The sequence below is a fragment of the Eptatretus burgeri genome, chromosome 12, assembly GCF_056783735.1.
Source record: "Eptatretus burgeri isolate ZD-2024b chromosome 12, Ebu_testis_v1, whole genome shotgun sequence".
NCBI lineage: Eukaryota > Metazoa > Chordata > Myxini > Myxiniformes > Myxinidae > Eptatretus > Eptatretus burgeri.
The window spans coordinates 145,001-170,000 of record NC_140972.1 but is presented as its reverse complement, the minus strand read 5'-3'; the positions used below and the strand labels follow the sequence as shown (position 1 = coordinate 170,000).

Genomic DNA, 25,000 nt, shown 5'->3' with positions numbered 1-25,000 from the left:
TGAAAACAAGAAAAAGGACAGGGTCAATAACCCTCCCTTGAGGAACTCCAGCCTGGACAGGAAGAGGGGATGAAAGCACTCCAGTTTGGGCCACACGTTGACTGCAACAGTAGAGGAAGTCTGCAAGCCATCAGTGTAGATTGGCTTGGATACCATCGCAAGAGAGTTTGGGGAGCAGGACAGGGTGCCAGACCTTGTGAAAAGCACGCGATATGTCTGGAGATATGGCTCTGATTTCATGTCCGAAATTGAGGACCTCAATCCATTGTTGGTAGAGCAGAAGCAGAATATCCAGGATAGAGTGATCTGCTCTGAAACCAAATTGATTGGAAATCAGGCCATTGGGGAGGAGGAAGGATTTAATGTCTGAACCGATGAAGGATTCCATAGCCTTGCTGATGATTGGGAGAAGGCTGATTGGTCTGCAGTTGCAGGGATCTGTTTTTGCTCATTTTTTATGTGGGACAGTAAAGTTTGCTGATTTCCAAGCTGATGGCAGATGACCTTGAACAAATGAGAGGGTAAATAGAACAGAGAGATGGTGAGCAAGCACAGAGGAGCAGGTTTTTAGGACACGTGGGCTGATGCCATCTGGACCTGTTGCAGAATCTGAGTCGAGGTTTGACAGCAAGCTCTCCACCTTGTCAGGAGAAAAGGACACAGAGACCAGGGACAGTGGCATGTGACTGGGTAAGGTTGGTACAGAAAGCGATGGGTTTTGGACACAAGATTTCAATGCAAACACCGAGTTTAGGCATTCAGCCGTTTTCACTTACGGTATCAGCAGTGGGGCCAATTGAGGTAAGGGAGGGATGGAGGGGGAACACACACCTGAAACTGATTTGATTAGTTGCTTCCAGGATTTGGAGGAGGGAGAGAGGTTTGAGAGTTCAGACGAGCTTGGAAAGATGTTGTTTTCTGGCTCTCCTGAGGGTAGATACACACTTGCTCCAAGCTTTATGGAAGGAACTGAGATTATATTACCCTGAGTTGGGTTTGCTTTCCATGAGGCAAAGGGAAGTTGTTTCAGGAGAACTGCCTCGCCACAAGCTTGAGTGAACCATGGGAGGGAGGAAGGGTAGGACAACTGAAGACGAGATGGGATAAATCTGTGCATGAGGGAGAGCAAATATCTTCGAAAGAATTCCCAGGATGAGTTGATGTTGGAGAAAGTAGTGATGGGAGACCAGTCTTGAAGTTTGATGGCTTCTTGGAGACCCTGCCAGTCAGCTTGAGTGAAATGTCAGACTCAACTGCACTGAGGTGGTTCTCTGATAACAGCCAGAGAGATGTCTACTTTGACAAGGACGTGGTCAGAAGAACCGATTGGAGCAGAGAATAAACAGCCAATATTTTCAGGCAAATTTGTCAAAATCAGATCCAGAAGAGATGGAATACAATTGGTTGATATCCGGGTTAGGAAGTTGACCAGTCCCAATGAGTCGCATAGAGCTTTTGCTGAAGTGCCATGACAGGTGAGAGAGGGACCCACACCTTGCAAACAGGCTTGATGACAATTGAAGTCACCACATATGAGGTCGAATTGAGAACAGTCTGTGGAAATAGAACAAGACAAGTGAATTATGATGCAGTGAAGAGCACCACACGTGTGAAAGAGGCAGATGAGGCATTATAAGAAACCGTTATTATTATTATTATTATTATTATTATTATTATTATTATTTGAGAGTTTTCATCAGATTAGGTAATGGAATGTTTGGAGAAAAAACCGTGGAGGTGAATAGTGAATGGGGAGAAACACGTGGTTATGGGAGGTGTATCGTCAAAAGTGAATTTATTTATTTCAAATCAGGATTGCGTTACATTTGGAAAAGGGAAGGTTGAGGTAAAATCGTGGAGGTGTGTGGTGAATTTGGAACGGTAAACGCAGAGTGAAGCTGCTGGGTCAATGAAACGTATCAGGAAGAGTGGAGAGTGACACATGATTACAGGAGGTGTATATATAGAAAGGATACAAGGAAGATTATTAATTTTTGATGTATTTTTGAAGAATAGGTAAGATTCGCGAATGGAAGGTTGGTGGAAGAAATCGTGAAGGGAAAGGCTCGAGTGAGTCAGCGCAAGTAGAATAAAGAAGGTGTGCCTGCAGGATTAAGAAGAAGAAGAGGAAGAAGCAGAAGGATCAGAACTCGTGGGTATGCAAGGAGAAAGGGAGATTATTTTGGGGGGGATTTCAGACAAGACACAGCGTGTTTTGTTGAGAGGGATGGGGGACGTTGGGAAAGTGGGGAAGATAGGAATTGCAGGTAATAGGGAGAGAATAGAAATAAAAACCATTGTACACCAAGAGGGGAAGGATGGGTTGGAATGGAGTTGTAAGTGAAAAATCCCATTTTTATAAACATTATGTGTACTTGGACTTGAAAGAAATGTTTATAATTCACTTTTTACATCCCATTCTCAAATCATCTTTGTACAACAAACGTCATGTGTGGATGTTTATAGAAGGGAATACAATTGATCTCACACCCCTCGAAGTAATGATCCTCATGAAGATCATTGGATGACGTACCGGTAGATGAACGCAAACACTCTCCTCCAGGATCCTTTCATCATTTCTTCACTCTGAATGTAGTTGTAGGTGTTTTCAGGGAACTCCCTAGGGGAGATGCTCCAGTTAATAAGTTCCAGTAAAACCTGTGTCAGGAAGTTGGATTTCAATGTAAACGTTCTTTTGATAATTCCATGTACTTTTCTGAACATCCATTTCAAAATAACATGAGATAAATATAATAATTATAAAGGTCCAACAACGTGAAGATATACAATGAAAAACAAACAACAAACAAAGTTAATGTAAAATGTGATGTAATAAAGAGCAGATCATGAACCATGCTTTGAACAGAGCGTCGGTGCTGCCGAAGTAGTTTTCATGGCTCAGGTTACAATCATCGACGGGTCACCACTCTGACACAGGGAGTCAGGACAGGAATTTGGAATTTGGCCAAGGTGCCAGAGATAGCTCGCCAACTCTTCACGAAGTACACCGTGGGATCAATAATGTCCAAAAACTAATGCTGGAAGATGGGACGTCCAATTCAACATCCATGCAAGGCATTGCACACACACGCACGCGCACACACACACACACACACACACACACACACACACACACACACACACACACACACACACAAACCCTGCCTGAGAAACACCACCCTGACAAATGATAGTTCGGCTGAGATTCAAACCCAGATGAGTCAGCTTTGAGGTGAGTCTGCACACCTCGAGACCATGCTGCCAGCCCATGAAAGAAAGATGTAAGCAATTAAAATAGTGGATTATTAAATATAAACTAAATGATCCATTAGTTTAACATGATCAACCATCACAAAGTATTCCGGTTCAGTCTCCAGATCTCTCTCAAAATGGTTCATTCTGGGAAGTCTATTATTTCCCCTTTCACTCTTGTCCATCTCTACTCTCTTATTTCCTGGCTTGGCGATGATGTACTCAAACACAAAACATGGTTCATGATGGAACCCTTTGAGAACCTTCATAATTCCAGAAATAAACTCGAACAACCTCTGCCACTGTCAGAATGTTGCAGAGAAATGTGTGAGTGAACTGTAAAACTACATTTGAATAATTTCCTTCGAATTCTCAGAATTGTTTTCAGCTTAATCCAAACACTGTCATAAATATTTGATCTACAGCTTCATCATACCCTTCCCAATGTTTATTTATTTAACAAGGACGGGGTAAGAGAAATGTCAAAGAGAAAATTTCAAACTTCAGCACAAGGTCTTGTTCATGCTCATTGCCACTGACAGGCTTCGTTAAAATGTAGATTTTGTAAATTATGAAGTTGCCAAACCTGTTCAGGAGGTCGACTAACATTGCTGCTCGATTCACGTCTCCTTCCGAAGGAGGTTTTGTTGCGATCAAGAGGAGAATGTCACAACGTGTGAAAATCTAAAGAGAACAAACAAAAGATCACTGACTATGAGCTGCACATGAAAGAGAAATGAAACACAAAGACGATTTTCTTGATACAGGTCCAGATTTAGACTCATTGAACCTCAATTCATTCAAAACAATGGAGAATGTTTCATTCAATTCATTCAAAAATTATTCAACAATTCATTCAAAAACAAGGATTGTGTGTTAACCTTTTGAACCCTGAGGTCCTTGGACTTTCTGTTCCCCCACCCTGGGATTCCTTTCGAAAAATAATTGAAAAGTTAAAATTTGTTTTATTTTTGTTTTCTGCATTTAAAATTATTTTTCTAGTCCTGTAATTGCAATTAAATGATATTTTGAATCAAAGACTGTCTTGCTTTCTTTCTTCTTGAGTTTATCACCAATACTCCAGTTTGTGGTTCTATTCAAACGAGCAGTCATATCCCGACTTTCCGAGAAATAAGAATTCTTCACAGTCCGTGCACCAGTGCATTGTCTTGCAGCGTTTTGGCAAGTCCTCGTCCTTTGCCCGAGAGTTCCTTTGCTTTGCCATGATGTCCTTCTCTCTGCACACAACACATCGATTGTTGGTAGTCGCATGTGGAGCCTTTTCAACATCATGGTGAGCATCCCGTTTCAGTCGTCACTCATCCTGAAACTGCTGAGGGTCGATTATCAAATGCTGTTTCATTGGATGGAACATCTCTTACAAGTTCCTGACAGTTTCTCCATAAATAAATGGAAATTGACTGCTCTCTTGTTTGGTGGAGCATGGCACTTTGTGAAACCCATCAGTATGTATGCATTGTACACAGTGCACATGAAGAATTTTATTACCAAGCGACCTGGCCATTTATCGTGGCGGTGGCATTTCTGCAATTGAGTCATTTGGCCATTTTTGTTTGTCCAACCCCCCCCCCCCCCATTTCTGCATTATGAGCCTTCACTGCAATTGGACAAGCAAGAGGAATCTTTCTTTTTTCAGCACCATTATATCATTGAACATGTTCAGGAGGGGAACAGCCATAGATTGAGGTGACAAATTATATGGGCCACTTTTCCTGCCAAACTATAAGAGCAACAATCCCATCGAAGAGAAATTCCCATTCCCCTTTTTGATTTCATTGTTTCACCTTGTGAGGGTCTTGGGAAATTATCTTCTGCTGGTCATAGTAGTTCCACACCTCCTTATCCCTTGTTGTGTGATCATACACTTAACCACCTGAACTGAGGTGTTGAATCTGTCAGTGTACAGGGAATAATTCCATCCTGAGAATTTGTCCGTCATTCGGACGACCAAGTTCCCTGTAACCCCAAGGTTATCGATAGCTTTGGCATCATCTCTCCTCCCAGTGCAAACTTCAACATGACACTGTAAACTCCCAGTCCATCCTGGGGGAGTCAGGACTTTGTCCATCCCGTCCACGTCCTCTGCCCCAACCACGCCGTCGACCCACCAACACCTCTGTGAACTCCCACAGCATTGTCGTCAGTACTGTCAGTTTCACTTTCCTGTTTGAAAAGTCATTCCCCGACTCAAAATCACGATCATCGTCGTCGTCGTCGTCATCATCATCATCCACATAATCATCATCCACATCATCATCATCCACACCTTCCTCATCAACAGACATCACATTTTGACTCATTTTGGAATGCTTTTTCACGAGAAACCTTCAAAAACGTTCGTGAATCTCGTGCTACAATTTCCGCAGAATATTCACTTTGGTGTATTGACGAGGATGGGCCGATTGTGGTGTGTAACAAAGCGTGTGCACGGGGAAAACCTCCCTCGCACTTCCTGAGCTGTCCGCGGCAACATGGACCGAAGATCAGGTGCAATATAATGGAGCCACTAATTGCTCAGGAAGTTACTCGTGATAAACAAGAGCATGTGGTGGCCGGTTACTGACCTGCCGATTGGGCTTATGGAGGTTTATTGAGCAGCTGGTTTCCCACCGCAAGGGTGAGAGAGTTAAAAAAAATTTCAAATTCGCAGGTTTGAGTGAACATTACAAAAATATTAGAACTAATTTGTGTGGTTTCAAAAAGCAAAACAATTATAAGATCTTATGAATATTTTCAAGTGTTTTTGTTTGTTTGTGTGTTCGTATGTTATTATTTCATGGGTAAACCATAGCATCAAGAAGCCACAAATTTTGGGTGTCAGTCCTTCAGAATCTGACCAAGGTTTTAAGTGACAACACATTGCTCTGTTTTCAGGCTGCCAAAGGCCACGAGAAAGTGTATATTGGGATGTGGAGTAAGACAGTGCGGTCGCCATCCCGCAGACAAAAGGTAACCACCATGGGGCTCATAACTTCATCGCTGTTCAATGTCCGATACATCCCGAAATAACCGCTGTGAAAAGCTGGTGGCCACTTGTGGTCATCAATCGAATTCACAAACATTCCCAATGCAATATTATTTTGTATTCATTTTTAATTCCTCAAGAGAGTGCATAGAAGTGAAACATAAAAAAAACAAACAAGCACACAATTCTCAAATTCGATATGTTATGATGACAGGTTATATCTTCCAGAAGTATGTATTTAATTTTTTCCCCAAATTAATATATCCTTGACAATTAAATTACTTTATATCATTCATGTGAAGAAATGTAAGACATTTATTTGGATATCTTGGAAAATTCCTTGGAACAAACATGAAAATCTCATCTGGATGAATTCCTGCTTCTTCTCATGAGACAATGCTAATTATTGCTGCACCTTTTATCCAAATATCATTCAAAAATGTATCAGCAGAAATTTATTTTATAATAACATCTCATTTTGTTGTATCTCTCCTCCCACTAAACTCATTTTCATGTCACATTGGATTCCTAATAAAGAAATGCCTTTGCAACTCACCTCTGTAACAACTTGCAAACTTTATTTTCTGATTCCTAAAGGAATATTATCTCCACACCCTTATTACAAAAAGAAGATCGGGGTGATCGAGGCACATTGCATCTCTTGACTAGTTAAGGGAAAGTGTTATGTTCTTCAAACCAATCATTAACCATATTGGCCTGTTTTAAGGAGGTATTTTACCAGATTGATAGTGTCTCTTAATGTCTGCAGAGCATCGCCTTCGAATCAAAACATCCTTTCTGAAAATTGACCATTTGTTTGTGAGAACCTTTTGATTCTAAGGTGGTGAAAGTCATGAAGCAACTCTTCAGAAGTTGTATTTACTACTTCAGAGGGATCAAAACACCCAAATGATGTAACACACATTTAGTAAATCACTTCCATCTCCTTCATCTGATTTTACAGCACAAACAATTAAAATAAATGCCTTATAAATGACACCAATTTCACTGAAATGTGTGATTTATTATACACTTAAGCAAATGACAAAATTTTCAATGGAACTGTCTTTATTTTTGCAATGAAGACAGTAATTACTTTCCTGGTTATTTTCATCATCTTCACTTTTAAAACTTCCATCAAAACCCCCATTATCATGCACAGATTTTGCTTACCTTGATTATCTCCGGTATGACTGTTGGACATTGCGATTGAACTCTATTGTAGACCAGCCCACTGTATGAACAAACTTTCAAAGCATGGTTGATGTCGAAACAGCAGGCGAGGAAGAAAAAGAACAAGAACAAAGACTTATGCATCTTTTACTGGCGAGGAAAACAGTCGGCAAACTGTTCAAACTGCAGAGTAAAAGGTTCACACAAGTGGTGAGGTCGAAGTTGGTCCTTATATAGCACCTCTTGACACATTTTGTGCCAAAGGTGTGGCTTTGCTGATGAGAAGTGCTGATCCATGCTTTCTGCAGGTAGGGACATTGTGATAAATAACAGGCTTTATTTTACAACACGTTTCGTTCCTCCACACATCATAAATCAAGAAGGAAACGTTTATGTTCCGGTTGAACAAGGACACACTTGTTTCAAGAAGGAAAGAACATCTTTATTCAAAGGACATTCTGTTCCCTCCACCGAGTCGACATGGTGGTTAAATGGTTAGATTTGAGGTGTCTCAGAGATCTTGCAAAAGTCTCATTCAAAACAATTTTTTAAAAGGTAAATTTGTCTTTTTGATCAATTTGTATACCTTGACGATGCTCATATGAGAGCTAAAAGCATGGTTGATGGTTGATGCATGGTTGATGACGAAGAACATGATGCATGGTTGATGTCTTATTAAATAACAGATGAAATTGATCTCTCATTTTAAACAATTTAATAACAGGTTTAATTGATCTCTCTTTTTAAACAATTTAATTACAGGTGAAATTGATCTCTCTTTTTAATCAATTTAATAACACGTGAAATTGATCTCTCTTTTTAAACAATTTAATAACAGGTTTAATTGATCTCTCCTTTTAAACAATTTAATAACAGGTGAAATTGATCTCTCTTTTTAATCAATTTAATAACAGGTTTAATTGATCTCTCTTTTTAAACAATTTAATAACACGTGAAATTGATCTCTCTTTTTAAACAATTTAATAACAGGTTTAATTGATCTCTCTTTTTAAACAATTTAATAACAGGTGAAATTGATCTCTCTTTTTAATCAATTTAATAACAGGTGAAATTGATCTTTCTATTTAAAAAAAATTAATATCAGGTGGAATTGATCTTTCTGTTTAAAACAATTTAATATCAGGTGGAATTGATCTCCCTTCTAAAACAATTTAATATCAGGTGGAATTGATCTCTCTTCTTCAACAACTTAATAACAGGTGAAATTGATATGTCTATTTAAAACAACTTAATAACAGGTGGAATTGATCTCTCTTCTTCAACAATTTAATAACAGGTGAAATTGATCTCTCTTCTTCAACAACTTAATAACAGGTGGAATTGATCTCTCTTCTTCAACAATTTAATAACAGGTGGAATTGATCTCTCTTCTTCAACAATTTAATAACAGGTGGAATTGATCTCTCTTCTTCAACAATTTAATAACAGGTGGAATTGATCTCTCTTCTTCAACAATTTAATAACAGGTGGAATTGATCTCTCTTCTTCAACAATTTAATAACAGCTGAAATTGATATGTCTATTTAAAACAATTTAATAACAGGTGGAATTGATATGTCTATTTAAAACAATTTAATATCAGGTGAAATTGATATGTCTATTTAAAACAATTTAATAACAGGTGAAATTGATATGTCTATTTAAAACAGTGCTTCAAACTAAGTTGCAAATGATCCACACAAAGTGCAATATTAATTCTTCCAAATTATAATCATCATTTTGACTTTTTAAATATTCTGATATTCTTTTAAAAATGTCATTAATTCTGATAATCAAAGACGATGACCATTGATTATTCTGACAGAGATCATCAGACGTCACGATGTGTTGACTTTATCTTCATGTGTGCGCATTGTGACTGAAGAATCTCATTGAAACCTGTACATCATCAATCTATTTCACAAAATGTTCTTTTATTTGTTCTGTATGATTCCACACCCATCGGAATTAATGGTAACAAAATTCAAAATGTTCCAAGACTTCTTGGTCATAAAGTCCCACATCTGACCTTGTCTGGGCCGGTTTAAAGAAATATGCACACAGGAGGGACAAATCAGAAAGTTTTTATCGCCTTGGTCAAAAACAACAAACGCACAGGAATGCAAGCAACGGTCGAACAGCAGTCCAACTACCAGCAAAGCAATTCTGGACAGATTAATGTATCAGGCTGTCAGCATCACATAATTCCTTTACAGAGGTTTGTCAGTACACAAAGGCTTGCCAGCACATTGAAGAGAAATCTAAGAACAGAGAGAGAAAGGGAGGGGAAGAGAAGGGAGGAAGAAAAAGAGAGGACATGGAGTACACCCAGAGAGCAATTCGAGAATAATGAAAGAATAATACAGGGAAGCAGACATAAAGCTATGGAGGCAATTGGCTTTTGGCCTTTTGGCTCCAATACATAATAAGCAAGAGAGGATACATTTGATTACAAGTTCCAATAAAATACATTTGATTATAACTTCCAATAAAATGAGTTACATCAAGGTGAATATATGTGGAGTAATTAGAAACAGGGGTAGTGAAAAGAAAACAGGTGTAGCAATTAATGTTAAAAGAAACGGGTGTGGTAATTAGAAACAGGTGTAAACTGAGACAACAATACTTATTAATGGCCACATTCAAACAGATTCATTATAAAACGACCAAAACAAGGAAGACTGACTGGATCAGTCAATTTCCCGACCCAGATCAAAACCAATGGTTCTCCATCTCTTCTGGATCTGATTTTGACAAAATTTCCCTGAAAATATCTGCTGTTTTTTCTCCACTCCAATCACTTATTCAGACCACGTCCTTGTCAAAGTGGACATCTCTCTGGCTGTCATCAGAGAACCCCCTCAGCGCCGTCGAGTCTGGTATTTCACTCAAGCCGGCTGGCAGGGTCTCCAAGCAGCCATCAAACTTCTAGACTGGTCTTTCTCTACTTTCTTTCGCAAAGCAGCCATTGCCGCTTTCTCCAACATCAACTCATCCTGGGAATTCTTTCCAAGAAACTTGCTCTCTCTCATGCACAGATTTATCCCCTGTCGTCTTCAGTTGTCCTACCCTTCCTCCCGCCCATGGTTCACTGAGGCTTGTTATGAGGCAGTTGTCCTGAAACAACTTGCCTTTGCCTCAGGAAAGCAAACCCAACTGAGGGTAATCTCAGTTCCTTCCATAAAGCTCAGTACAAGTGTGTATTTACCCTCAGGAGAGCAAGAAAACATCTTTCTAAGGTCAAGTCTGAACTCTCAACCTCTTTCCCTTCTCCAAATCCTGGTGGCATCTAATCAAATCTGTTTCTGGTGTATGTTCCCCTCCATCCCCTCCCTTACCTCAAATGGCCGCACTGCTGAGACCGCATGTGAAAAAGCTGAATGCCTAAACTCGGTGTTTGCATCAAAATCTTGTGACCAAAACCCACTGCTTTCTGTACCAACCTTACCCAGTTGCATGCAACTGTCCCTGGTCTCTGTGTCCTTTTCTTCTGACAAGGTGGAGAGCTTGCAGTCAAACCTCGACTCAGATTCTGCAACCGGTCCAGAAGGCATCAGCCCACGTGTCCTAAAAACCTGCTCGCTCCTCTGCTCTTGCTCACCCTCTCTCTGTTCTATTCACCCTCTCATTTGCTCAAGGTCATCTGCCATCTGCTTGGAAATCAGCAAACATCACTGCCCTGCATAAAAAGGTGCAAAAACAGTTCCCTGTAACTGCAGACCAATCGGCCTTCTCCCAATCATCAGCAAGGTTATGGAATCCATCATCACTTCAGACATTAAGTCCTTTCTCTTCTCTAATGGCCTGATTTCCAATCATCAATGTAGTTTCAGACCAGGTCACCCTATGCTGGATATGCTGCTTCTGCTCTCCCAACAATGGATGGAGGTCCTCAATGCCGGACATGAAATCAGAACCATATCCCAACACATATTGCGTGCTTTTGACACGGTCTGACACCCTGCCCTGCTCACCGAATTCTCTTCCTATGGTATCCAAGGCCATCTCCACTCATGACTCGCAGACTTCCTCTCCTGTCACAGTGTCACAACGTGTGACCCTAAATGGAGTTCTTTCATCCCCTCTTCCTGTCCAGCTGGAGTTCCTCAAGGCAGGGTTTTGGGCCCTGTTCTTTTTCTGGTTTTCATCAATGATCTCTCCAACTCTGGAAAATCCTCTTTATCTCTTTGCTGATGACTCCACCCTCTGCCGTACCATCGGACATCCCTCAGAACGGCAAGCAGCAGCTTCTTCACTCACTGCCGATCTGGGTAAAATCAAAAAATGGTCCAACACGTGGAACATGTCTTTCAATCCAGACAAATCTTGCACTCTCACTATGTCTCTCCGAAAGGACCGTTTCGAACCCCACCATTTCCAAAGCCAGTCGACGACTGGGAATCCTCCGTCGTGCAAAGTCCTTCCTTGGCCAACCTGACTTCTTGACCACATACAAAGCTTTCGTCCACAGCCTGATGGAGTACTCCCCTCTGGGCTGGTGCTCCTGTCTCCGACCTTTCTCGGCTTCACGCTGTGGAAACCAAGGCATTTTGGATCATTTGTGTCTCCCGCACTGAGGCTGCCTTTCGGCCACTCACTCTCTCGCTGCAGGCAGGTTGGTGGTCTTTCTGTTTTCTACAGTGTCCTCTCTGGTCTCGCCCCCCCTCGCCCTCTCTGTGATTTGTCCCCACAATATTTCCGCAGGTCGCTCAAGGTCTGCCATCAATGCCCTTCTGGTAAAACTACCAAAATAACGAATCACTGCTCACCTTCACTCTTTCATTCCTCTTTTTCCAACTTTTGGAACAAACTCCCTCACTCTGTTCAATCCCATTCTTCCCTCCAGGCCTTCAAAACAGCTGTCCACCACCACCTCTTATCATCCCCCATCCAAATCCTCAATCTTTTCTACCCCCATTAATCCAACCCAAACTCACCCGCTTCAAATTTCGTGCTTTCCTTCAAGAAAGTCCCTGTAATGTCCATCTTGTATACCCCGTGTTCCCCGCCCCATACCTCTCCCTTCCACAGATCTAATGTCTCCGTTCCCCACTGTTTTGTCCTTCCCTCTCCCACCCCTCTTGTCTCATGCCCCCCTTGCTGTGCGTTGTCTGTGAGCTCTCATACGAGCCTCGACAAGATCGACAAAAATAAAATAAAACTAGAACTGCCACTTTATAACTTCTGGCAGTGATGACCGGGTACCCATACACGACGCCTTTGATACGACGTGAGACTTAAACTGCGGTCGCAAAGTTTCGCGACGATAGGATGAGCGGTTCTGGAGAAAACGATATTTAATGTTGTTCTTGAATCTGACGTGGCTGCCAAACCGTGTGACCTATCGATTAGAAATTAAAAAAAATTATATTCACCACTCGTGTGCGATACGTACGTGAAGTTTACCCTCGATCTGACCGGCCGTTCTGGAGAAGAAGATGTTTGATGGTTTTAGGGTAAATTTGACGTGGCCGCCAAACCGTGTGACCTTTCGATTAGAAATTAACAGACTTGTGAAAGGATGTCTTGGGGAAAGTGTGCATGAAATTTTGCCTCGATCTGTCTGGCTGTTCTGGAGAAGAAGATTTAAAAAAATTATTAATTTTCAATCCATACCAAGATGGCTGACGAACCATGTGACCGATAACATCACAAATTTATATTCTGCTTCAAACCGTGTATTGGAACACGTGTCAAGTTTAGTGTTCATCGGAAAATGTGTGTTTTTCTATCCAAGATGGCCGCCCCACAATGTGACTTGTGATGTCATAATTTTTAGCATGTCCTATTTTTCGCACTTCATTATTTACTCTTCTTCTTCATTGTTTACTCTGGTTCTTCGTTTTTTACTCTTCTTCTTCATTTTTTACTCTTCTTCTTCATTGTTTTACTCTTATTCTTCATTTTTTTACTCTTCTTCTTTTCATTTTTTTACTCTTCTTCTTCTTCATTTTTTACTCTTTTTCTTTTATACTCTTCTTCTTCTTCTTCTTCATTATTTACTCTTCTTCATTTTTTACTCTTCTTCTTCTTCTTCTTCTTCATTTTTTACTCTTCTTCTTCATTATTTGTTCTTCTTCATTTTTTACTCTTGTACTTCTTTATTTACTCTTCTTCTTCATTTTTTCTCTTCTTCATTTTTTTACTCTTCTTCTTCATTGTTTTACTCTTCTTCATTGTTTTACTCTTCTTCTTCATTTTTTACTCTTCTACTTCTTCATTATTTACTCTTCTTCTTCTATTTTTACTCTTCTTCTTCATTTTTTCTCTTCTTCTTCATTTTTTACTCTTCTTCTTTACTTGCTCTGCTTCTTCATTTTTTACTCTTCTTCTTCTTCAGTTTTTTACTCTTCTTCATTTTTTCTCTTCTTCTTCTTCATATTTTTTTACTCTTCTTCTTCATTATTTACTCTTGTACTTCATTATTTACTGTTCTTCTTCTTCATTTTTCCCTTCGTCTTCAATTTTTACTCTTCTTCTTCATTATTTACTCTTCTTCTTCATTTTTTCTATTCTTCTTCATTTTTTTTATTCTTCTTCTTCATTTTTTACTCTTCTTCTTCTTCTTCTTCTTCATTATTTACTCTTCTTCTTCTAAATTAAAATGAAGAGAGCTCGGTGTTCTTCTTCTTCTTCTTCTTCTGGTGAAGGCAAAACCTTGAGGACGAGGCTCTTGGACACATTGGTCCTCGTTAACATATGTGCAGGCATGGGGCTACATTATTGTAGCCAAGTATTGCTTTGATCGGTTATTTGGTTCCAGAGAAAACATTATTTAATATAATTCTTGAATGCAACATGGCCGCCAAACTATGTGACCTATCAATTTGAAATTAACAAAGTTATATTCACTACTCGTGTGCACTATCCACACCTCAGCCTTTGATACGACATGAGATACATGAGATGACAAAAAAAATTATATTCTGCTTTCAACTGTGTCGTGGAACATGTCTGTGAATTTCGTGTTAATCGAAAAAGGTGCGTTTTTCTATCCAAGATGGCCGCCAAACTATGTGACTTGTGACATCATAATTTCTACCATGTATGCAGACATCATGTGGGATGACAGTTGCAAATTTTTGCTTTGATAGGTTAAGCCGTTCCAGAGAAAACATTATTTAATATTTTATTAAATCCAACATGGCCGCCAAACCATGTGACTTGTGACGTAATAATTTTTACGATGTATGCAGAATTGAAGAGAGATGGCATTTGCAAATTTTCGCTTCGAAAGGTTAAGCGGTTCCATAGAAAACATTATTTAATATTTTTCTAAAATCCAACATGGCTGCCAAACGATGTGACCTATCAATTAGAAATTATCAAACTTGTATTCCCTACTCATGCGCAATAGGTATGTGAAGTTTCCCCTTGATCAGATCAGCCGTTCTGGAGATGTTTGAAGGTTTTAGGGTAAATTCAAGATGGACGCGAAACCATGTGACCGATCAAGAAGAAATTAACAAACTTGAGAAAGCACCACATGGGGAATACAAGTGTAAAGTTTCGTCTCAATCTGTCTTGCCGTTCTGGAGAAGAAGATTTTTTTAAATTTATTCATTTTCAATCCAAGATGGCTGCCGAACCATGTGACTGAAAACTTCATAAATTTAAATTCAGCTTCCCATCGGGGACCCCAACAAGTCTGTGAAGTTTTGTATAAATTGAATAAGGTCCGTTTTTCTGTCCAAGATGGCCGCCAAACCATGTGACTTGTGACGTCATAATTATTACTCTGAATGCAGACATCATAGAGGATGATAGTTGCAAATTTTCACTTCCATAGGTTATGTCATTCCAGAGAAAACATTATTTAATATTTTTCTTGAATCCAACATGGCTGCCAAACCATGTTAACTATCAATTAGACATGAACAAACGTACATTCCCGACTCGTGTACAATATGTTTGTGAAGTTTCCCCTTGATCTGACCAGCCGTTCGGGAGAAGAAGATGTTTGAAGGTTTCCGGTAAATTCAAGATTGCCGCCAAACTGTTTCACTGATCAATAAGAAATTAACAAACTTGTTAAAGGACCTCATGAAGAATGTGTGTGTAAAGTTTTGCCTCAATCTGTTTAGCCGTTCTGGAGAAGAAGTTTTTTAAAAAAAAAATCCCAAAACAAGATGGATGCCAAACCAAGTGACCAATGACGTCACAATATATTTTTTCTACAGTGAATTGTTGTGCAGATGAGGCTCAAGAAATTTCAATTTTTTCCGATGCAGCGTTGTACCTAATGAATTTTTACCGGCACACCTCTTGACCGATGATCTCACGAAAAATCACCCCTGTTCCCCTTGAGGAGCTTATTCAAATGTTTGAAGCGAAAAAAATTTTCTAAGCTAAGCCACTAAGCCAACACCAGGCTATGAAGGTCACAAAACAATGTTGTCGACATTAAAATAAGGAAACAGGATTCGTGCTATAGCTTATTGGAGTTAGTTCGTCGAAGAAGGTCGAAAACCTGGTTTGATTCCTACAACTTTGAAAATTTGACCTTTGTGGCCTTTAAAGGTCAAAGGTCAAGGATTATGACCTTTGGTGCAAAACTTCCTCTGGAACATTCCAGGAACAATATAACGTCATATCGGCTCTATGGCATTTCGCACTCATCAGATTGTCCATACTTTGATGAAATCAGCGTGAAAACAAACTTGAAGGGGGCGCCACGTGCAAGGTGTTCGAGATAGAGCAAAATGGTTTCAAGACTTTAGGTGAGGAATGACCTCATGATTATGTATAAAAAAATATTGTCATCCTAGCTCTCAAAGTTTGGGCGGTCGTATGATTTTTATGTCAAAATTCGCAATTTTCTGAGTTTTGACCTTGTGAGCTTGACCTTGGGACGAAAATGAAAAATCGGACAACGACAAGTTTTAGATAATTCATTTTTCTATTCAAATACCGAAGATCCCATTCCATTCAGTCAATTCCCGAGGAGAAGATAGATTTTTAATCCGACTACCCCCTAAGAATGGCAATTTTTTGGGCGTGGCTCCCCCCACAATGGGCGTAGCCACGCCCACATTCAGGAAAATACAACGAGATATCGATATCGAACACATAACCAAGTTTCATCAAGATCGGATCAAAGTCCACGGAGTTATGCTCTGGACAGACAGACACACAGACAGACAAAACGGTAGGTGGACATGGGTAGTCGGCTGTTGCTAAGCAACGGAGGGGTCCATAGCAACGGTTCTTTCTCACACATAACTCGGACATACCATGAACCTACCATACCAGTTTCATGAATATCTGACTCATAGTCTCTGAGATATAACGAACTTCGTTTTTTTATTGTTTTCGACCAGGGTTCATTCAAAGTCTATCTTCTCCGACAGTTTTCATAGGATCCGGCTGAAAATTTTTGACAATAGGGCTGAATGTACTGCCCACAGTCGCTCGTGGCCGGATTTTTGATTTTCGAAAATTATTTTTTTATGATTTTTCAAAAATTTCGAAGTCCCTTTGCTGGGCAACGGTTCTCATTTGCACACAACTAGGTCATGATATGAACCTACCAACCAAGTTTCATCGATATCGCCAATGTATTAACGGAGCACTGGACCGAACAGAGAGACAGACATATCGACGGAAAAGTGATAATAAGGGTAGAACAAATTTCCAAATTTTGATGATTTACCCACCACAAATTGCAATAGTAATCATTCATGTTTTTTCCACTCCAAATATGTTGTAGAATGACATACTAAAAGTCACCTTAAATCGGAGCATTGGAACATTTCCATTTTGACCTCAGTTTGAAGCAGAATTTTTCCACAAATATCATCAACTAAAATTTTGGGGTAGGGTCTAGATTTATGGTAATATTGTGAACAATTCAAATCTTATCCCTTATATAGAGGCATCAACAGATTCATAATGAGAATACATTTCTAACAATATCATATGTAATGGTATTGACCTAAGATTAGTGTTTTTAGAGTTGATAATGTTTGGAGAATTTGACCAAAATAGTTATTTTTGGATGTATGACCATTTCAGATTTAATTCCCAAGTAAAGATAACTGAATTACTTTGTCCATTTACTTTGTCCTATGTTCTTGTGGTTGCCATAGAAGATACAATAAATGTACTAATGATTGAAAGGGGCTGAGGGCTGTTCCATTAAATATGCATAGGGGAGAGAGAATCAGAAGCATGTGGGGGTAGGGCAAAAGTATATCCAGGGGATAGGTGAGAATTCTGAAAAGGTTCTCACTCACATAAAAGTCTGGAACATCTTTATTTACAATTCTAATCATGTTTTTGTTTCTTTCTCAGGTTGAAGTAATCTATTAAAGATGGACAAGTGTGTCTTCTGTAAGGAACCTCTATTGAGTGGACAAAAAAAACTGCAACGTTCAGTACCAAAGGATGTGAAGGCATTGCAAAAGCTAATGCATTGCGGTCTAGCAGTACAAGTACTGTTTCTGGACAAGTTGTGCATGTCAAGTGTAGAAAGGACTTCTTTTCTCCAAAGTGTATAGCTAGTGCCAGCAGAAAGCGAGAATGTAACTGTTTCTTCCAGTAATACACCAAGTACACGCAAATCCACAGGAAGTTCATTTATTTATAAAGATAACTGGATATTCTGTGGGCATCCAGATAAATTCCATGGCAAGGTAAAAAGTCATAAACTTATTTCAGTCAGATCAATGGATTTTCAAGATAAAATTAAGAAGTGTTGCAATGAATGCAAGGATTTGTGGTCAGAAATTGTGAATGGCAGACTTGAGCTTGCAGACTTGAATGGCTTGAGCTTGCACAACATTTGCATGCTGCAGATGCAGTATACCACAACCTTTGCAGCACAAATTTTAGAACAGGAAAGCAGGTACCACAACAGTTCATGGCAGATGATAAAATCCAACCGGAACGATTTATGCAGGGTAGACCTCCTGATTCGGCAAGGGAAGATGCTTTTAATCAGGTGGCCATGTATTTGGAGGTCAATGATGAGGAGCAAATCTCAATAAAGGATCTTATAAACAAAATGGAAGAGATATTGGTTGAGACTGGAATTGAACCATATGGATTTACCTACATGAAACATAGACTTGAGAAACATTTTGGAGACAACATAACCATCACTGAGATTCGTGGAAAAGAAAATGTGGTTATATTTCGACATAAAGCATCTTCTATCATCCATGACTTCTACTCCAAACCCAAGAAGTATGACCATGATGAAGAGAAATTAATAATTATAGAAACCGCAGCCAAACTTATTAAAAGTGATGTGCGATCTCCAAACGGAGTTGCTTCTGCTCGATCGTAAGCAGCTTTGCCACGAACTTCGCCGAGATTCTCCTTTAGCCCAAATCCTCAGTCACAATGGAATGAACGGATGCAATGCTGATGTCCGCCTCGTCTGCAAGTTCTTTGATCGTGATTCGACGATCCTGCATCAGCAGGGTCCTCACTTGGTCAATGACCATCTCATTTCGGGATGTTGAGGGCCTACCAGAACGTGCTTCACTTTCCACTGATGTGCGACCATCTTTGAAGCGCTTGGACCACTCTTTTATCTGTGTGGTGCCCATTGCTTCGTTCCCAAAGGCCTGTCGAATCTTGTGGATCATTTACACTTGGGAATCGCCAAGCTTTACGCAAAATTTGATGCAGTAGCGTTGTTCAAGTTTTTCCGTCATTTTGTCAAAATCGAAAATGCGACGGCGTTCACTTACACTTCCTCACTCATCCGAGGTCTGTCGGCGACTGACAGCTTCTGCAGGCGGGAAAATATTCACGCATACGGATTAGGATCGCCTACATACATGCACCAAACCACACCTCCCTAGCTTAATTTGTTTATGCACGAAAAATTAAGGTTGGATACTTTTTGAACACACCTTGTGTGTGTGTGTGTGTGTGTGTGTGTGTGTGTGTGTGTGTGTGTGTATGTATATATATATATATATATATATATATATATATATATATATATATATATATATATATATATATATATATATATATATATATTGTTAAGGCTGTGGAAATTCGCAATACACCTTAAAGGTTCCTGAGATGAGCTATACCGGTAAGTGAGTGTTGAGATAATTCCCCACCGTTGTTTAAAGGGATTTCGTGCGATTCATCAGGCTGCGACTCTTTGAGATAGCCGTTTTTCTTTTTCTATTGTTATTTTGAACAAACCTTCATGCAAGCAACAAGCCGCGTTGAAAACCATCGAACAAAAAAGGGAACCAAAAGAGTTCCGATGGACGAGCGGATTTTTCCCGCCTGTTTCTCCGAGGAGTGTGACGGAGACAGGGGCAGGGCAGCTCGCCGCCGATTTGTGGATGAACAGCGTGAGGCGATCGGGGTGACGGAACGCCCCTTTTTGGGAACCTTCTCGAAAGGAGGTGGAGCCGAAAACGTGGAGGAGCGAAGGGCGGAGCCCCGCGCTATATAAGGCGGACTGCGCGCAAGGTCCAAGAGCTCTCTCTGTCGGGGTCGAGTGCTCCTCTCTCTTGGTGGCCAGAATCGATCTCTCTCTCTCTCTCTCTCTCTCTCTCTCTCTCTCTCTCTCTCTCTCTCTCTCTCTCTCTCTCTCTCTCTCTCTCTCTCTCTCTCTCTCTCTCTCTCTCTGGTCCAGGAGCTCTCTCTGTCGGGGTCGAGTACTTCTCTCTCTTGGTGGGCAGGGTCGAGCTCGCTCACTCTCTCTCTGGTAAATGAGCTCTCTGTCTGGGTCGTCGACGTCATTCTTACTCTGGTCCATGAGCTCTCTTGGTCTGGGTCGTCGACGTCATTAGCTCTCTCTGTCGGGGTCGAGTGCTCCTATCTTTTGGTGGCCAGGGTCGAGCTCGCTCTCTCTCTCTCTCTTGGTGGCCAGGGTCGAGCTCGCGCTCTCTCTCTCTCTCTCTCTCTCTCTCTCTCTCTCTCTCTCTCTCTCTCTCTCTCTCTCTCTCTCTCTCTCTCTCACTCTCTCTCTCTCTCTCTCTCTCTCTCTCTCTCTCTCTCTCTCTCTCTCTGGTGCTGAAGCCCCTTCTGCCCTTCAGTCCTTTCTTGCTCGACTGTGGGTCGTGAAAGCACCAGCAGCAACGCCGGCGAGAGCTCGCTGACCATGCCAGGGGCCCGAGGACAGGCGCGGCTACGCAAGGCCGTGGGGATTCGACGTCGCGACCTGCCCACCGTCGCGCCACGAGGGCGTGGGTAAGACCCTTCGGTCTCGCGGGCCTTTTCGGTCATCCACGGCCCACGACCATAAAGGTTTACGAACCCCGTCTACCCCCTTGCCTATGAGGGGGTCATTTCTTTTGTTTTTGTATACATGCTGTGGCGCCGTGTCCTGCCAAGTAGAAACTGTGTAAGTGACTGCGCTTGTAAATAATAATCGTAGTCGGTTGTAGTACTTTCTATTTGTTGCTTGGAAATTGCATGACTGCCTTACTTGTGTTGTGTGTGTAATAATAAATGTCCTTGTGTGAAATGTATCTCATCCGTTGCGTCTTCTTTCCCCATTGAAAATGCCATCTTGCATCGTGGAATGAGTCGTGGGTTTTAAACACCCGATAAATAATCTGAACCGTCAAGGTCGGCGATAACATCGCTCGGTTATCCCTGTAGCACAGAACGAACCGCTTAAGCGGTTCGTGTCCGAGGCCGACCTGCGGCGTGGTGCAACCCCTCGGTAGGTTACCCGCACGGGCATTTAGGTATATTGACATTTGGCGATTCACACCTATTTCGCGCGTGTAGAATGCGGACTGGGTTGTGGTGAGGTTAAACCCCCACCTGTGACTGGCTCTTAGCGGTAGTTCTAGGAGGGTCACAATTGAATTGTCAGTCCGGTGGGCGACGCGGCCGCCATTAGAGGTACGCGGCCGATCGTACGCCAGGCGGGCCAGAATTCGTAACATTGGTGTCCGGGAGTGGGATTCAAATCCATCCCGCCTCCAACTAAATTCGCGGGAATCAGTTCAGGGGTGAGTGGAGCGACCCCCAATTCCCACCAAACACGAGCGATTTAAAAAAATTATTTCCACGAAATAAGATGGCTTTTCAAGGCGAACGGGTGCCGGGTGGATTATATATGTGTTATAATGTAGAATCCATGGCCCGGGGTGGTTCTTTATGGGGGAGCTCAACCCCATATACTGAGCATGAACTTTGCCGGCAAACGGAGTCGCACAATGGCGGCGCCATCGCACCTCGGCGCAGCACGGGGCAGGCGGCAATTTTTAGCGCAATGAACGGCATGACACGAGGCGAGTGTTTTCACTCACCGCTTCAAACTACGGGGTCATGGCAGGCGTGGCAGGATGCCGGAGCATGCATTGACGGGCTTCGGAGACAAGTGTCGAAGTCCTTGCAGCGGTGGAGGAATGGTGACAACTGTATAGGGGAATTGCATTCGTTTCCTTTGAATTGGACGAGGCACGGCGACGCGTAGACAGGATTCATGAGGATTACGTGCGTAAGGAGTCACAACGACTAGCCGATGTACAGGAAGAAAGGAGGGAGGAAGAACAAAGGCAAACAAAGCTGGAAGAGGAAAAACGGAAACACGATTGGGAATTTAAAAAAAACTGAAGGGAGAGGTATAAGAAGGCAATCGGAAAAAAGAAAGCCTCAAACTGAAGATAAAAAGAGGAGAGGAACATCTGGAGCAGAGGGAAGAAGAAATGGTTGGAAAAGTCAAGACAGTTCGAAGAACTAAAGGGAAAAGTGAGAAAAATAGAGTTGAGTATCCATAAGTGGGAACAAGGGACGAGCGAGCGAAGCGGGAGAATGGAGGAAGCGCGAATTGGTAATTCCCAGGATAGAAAGAACTTGGAAGAGGAAAGGAAAACGAAGCTGGAGGAGGAAAAACGGGAACACGATGGGGAATTGGAACAACTGAAGGAACAGGTAAGAACAGGCAATCAGGAAAGATAAAGCCTAGAACGGAAGATAAAAAGAGGAGAGGAACATCTGGAGGAAAGGACGGAGGAATTGCTGGAGAAGTCAGAACAGTTCGAAGAACTGCAGGGAGAAATGAGGGAGGAAGGAGAAAGGAAAACAAAGATAGAAAAGGAAAAACGCAAACAAGATGGGGAATTGGTGCTGCTGAAGCAAGAGGAAGGGCAGGCCAGATTAAAAGAAGAGCCCTGGAAGGGGAGATAGAAATAGGAAAGAAATATCAGGAAGACGTAAAGGAATCGAGGGAGAGAGAATACGCAAGAGGTGATAAGATGAGAAATATGATGGACGAATTGAGGAAGAGAATATATGAAATGGGGGAAGAAGCATGCAAATTGAGAGAGGAATCATGGAAAAAAACTTGAGATACTGAAACACGAAACCAAAGAGAGAGGATGACAAAACGAACTGTAGATGTTAAAAGAGGAAAGGAAGAGGATGGAAAATGAAACGTTGAGGAACCACACTGTACAGATCAAACAGCGAGAAGCCAAGGCCAGATTAAAGAATGAGGAACAAGAAAGACAGTGGAATAGAAAACACAAAGAACAAGGAATGAGACAGGAGAAAGAAATCAGCTAATTGTAGGAAATAACGAGATTGCATAATGAGGAACAAGAGAGACAGTGGAATAAAAAGCAAAAAGGGTATGAATTTGAAACTGAACAACAAAAGGAAAAAACCAGGTTTTTTTTTTTTTTTTTTGTATGCCTTGGTCGAGGCTCGTATGAGAGCGAACACACAACTCACAGCAAGGAGGCATGAGACAAGAGGGGCGGGAGTGGAAGGGACAAAACAGTGGGGAACAGACACATTAGGTGAACTGTGGAAGGGAGAGGGATGGGGATGGGATGGGGAACATGGCGAAGAGAAGATGGACATTTCAGGGACTTTCAGGAAGGAAAGCAGGAGAAATGAAGGAAGTGGGCTTAGGTGGATTATTGGGGGTAGAAAAGATCAAGGATTTGGATGGGGGAAGATAAGAGGTGGTGGTGAACAGCTGATTTGAAAGCCTGGAGGGAAGAATGGGAAAGAATAGAGTGAGGAAGTTTATTCCAAAGGCGGGAAAAAAGAGGAATGAAAGTGAAGATGAGCAGTGATTCGTGATTTTGGTAGTTTTACCAGAAGGGGGTTGTTGGCGGACCTTGAGCGCCCTGTGGAAATGTGGTGGGGACAAATCGCAGAGAGAGCAGGGGGGGCAAGGCTGGAGAGGAGTCGGTAGAAGACAGAAAGACCACCGACCAACCTGCGGTGATTGAGTGAGAGGCCCAAAGACTCAGCTTCATTGCGGGAGATGCCGATGATCTTAAATGCCCTGGTTTCGACAGCGTGAAGCCGAGAAAGGTGGAAGGCAGGAGCACCAGCCCAGAGGGGAGAGCAGTACTCCATCAGGCTATGGACAAAAGCTTTGTAAGTGGTCAGGAGCTCAAGAGGGCCGAGGAAGGACTGAGCACGACGGAGGATTCCCAGTCGGTGACTGGCTTTTGAGGCGAGGTTGGAAATGTGTCTTTCCCAGGAAAGGTCATGGCAGATCGTGAGACCTAGAAGATTGAAAGAAAAGACTTCTTCCAGAGGATTGTTGAGAAAGTGGATGGGGGGGTTTTGTAAACGGTCCTTTCGAAGAGACATAGTGAGAGTGTGAGATTTGTCTGGATTGAAAGACATGTTCCACGTGTTGGACCAGTTTGTGATTTTGTCCAGATCTGCAGTGAGCGAACAATCCACTGCTTGCCGGTCTGAGGGATGACAGATGGTACGGCAGAGGGTGGAGTCGTCGGCAAAGAGAAATAGAGGATTTTCCAGTGAGTCCGAGAGATCATTGATGAAAACCAGAAAAAGAACAGGGCCCAGAACGCTACCTTGAGGAACTCCAGCCTACACAGGAAGAGGGGATGAAAGAACTCCATTTATGGCCACACATTGACTGCGACAGGAGAGGAAGTCTGAGAGCCATGAGTGGAGATGGCCTTGAATACCATGGGAAGAGAGTTTGGTGAGTAGGGCAGGGTGCCAGACTGTGTCAAAAGCACGTGATATGTCCAGGGATATGGCTCGGATTTCCTGTCTGGCATTGAGGACCTCCATCCATTGATGGGAGAGCAGAAGCAGCATATCCAGGGAAGAGTGACCTGGTCTGAAACCAAATTGATGATTGGAAATCAAGCCATTGGAGAAGAGGAAGGATTTCATGTCTGAAGCGATGATGGATTCCATCACCTTGCTGATGATTGGGAGAAGGCTGATTGGTCTGTAGTTACAGGGATCTGTTTTTGCACCTTTTTTATGCAGGGCAGTGATGTTAGCAGATTTCCAAGCAGATGGCAGATGACCTTGGGCAAATGAGAGGGTGAATAGAACAGAGAGAGGTTGAGCAAGAGCAGAAGAGCAGGCTTTGAGGACACGTGGGCTGATGCCGTCTGGACCGGTTGCAGAATCTGACTCGAGGTTTGAAAGCAAGCTCTCCATCTTGTCAGGAGAAAAGGATGCAGAGTCCAGGGACAGTTGGGTGCGACTGGGTAAAGTGGGTGGAGATAGTGATGGGTTTAGCACACAATATTTAGCTGCAAACACCGAGTTTAGACATTCAGCTTTATCACATGTGGAATCAGCAGTGCGGCCATTTGAGGTAAGGGAGGGGATGGAGGGGGAACATACACCAGAAACAGATTT

At 41.9% G+C, this 25,000-nt stretch overlaps 2 protein-coding genes across 2 annotated transcripts in view; both read right to left on the bottom strand.

Annotated features, from left to right (window-relative positions):
• The window catches only part of LOC147014943 (deoxyribonuclease gamma-like), an 11,802-nt gene extending 4,175 nt beyond the window's left edge, over positions 1 to 7,627 (bottom strand). Inside the window, exons 1-3 of the mRNA XM_085849219.1 lie at positions 7,412 to 7,627; positions 3,839 to 3,936; positions 2,534 to 2,620 (exon numbers count right to left, since the gene is read on the bottom strand). Coding sequence (XP_085705345.1) covers positions 2,534 to 2,620; positions 3,839 to 3,936; positions 7,412 to 7,555 — 329 coding nt within the window. The 5' untranslated portion in view covers positions 7,556 to 7,627. The remainder of the gene's footprint in view (positions 1 to 2,533; positions 2,621 to 3,838; positions 3,937 to 7,411) is intronic.
• The window catches only part of LOC147014942 (deoxyribonuclease gamma-like), a 346,105-nt gene that overhangs the window by 312,336 nt on the left and 8,769 nt on the right, over positions 1 to 25,000 (bottom strand). The gene's annotated exons all lie outside the window — the stretch shown is intronic.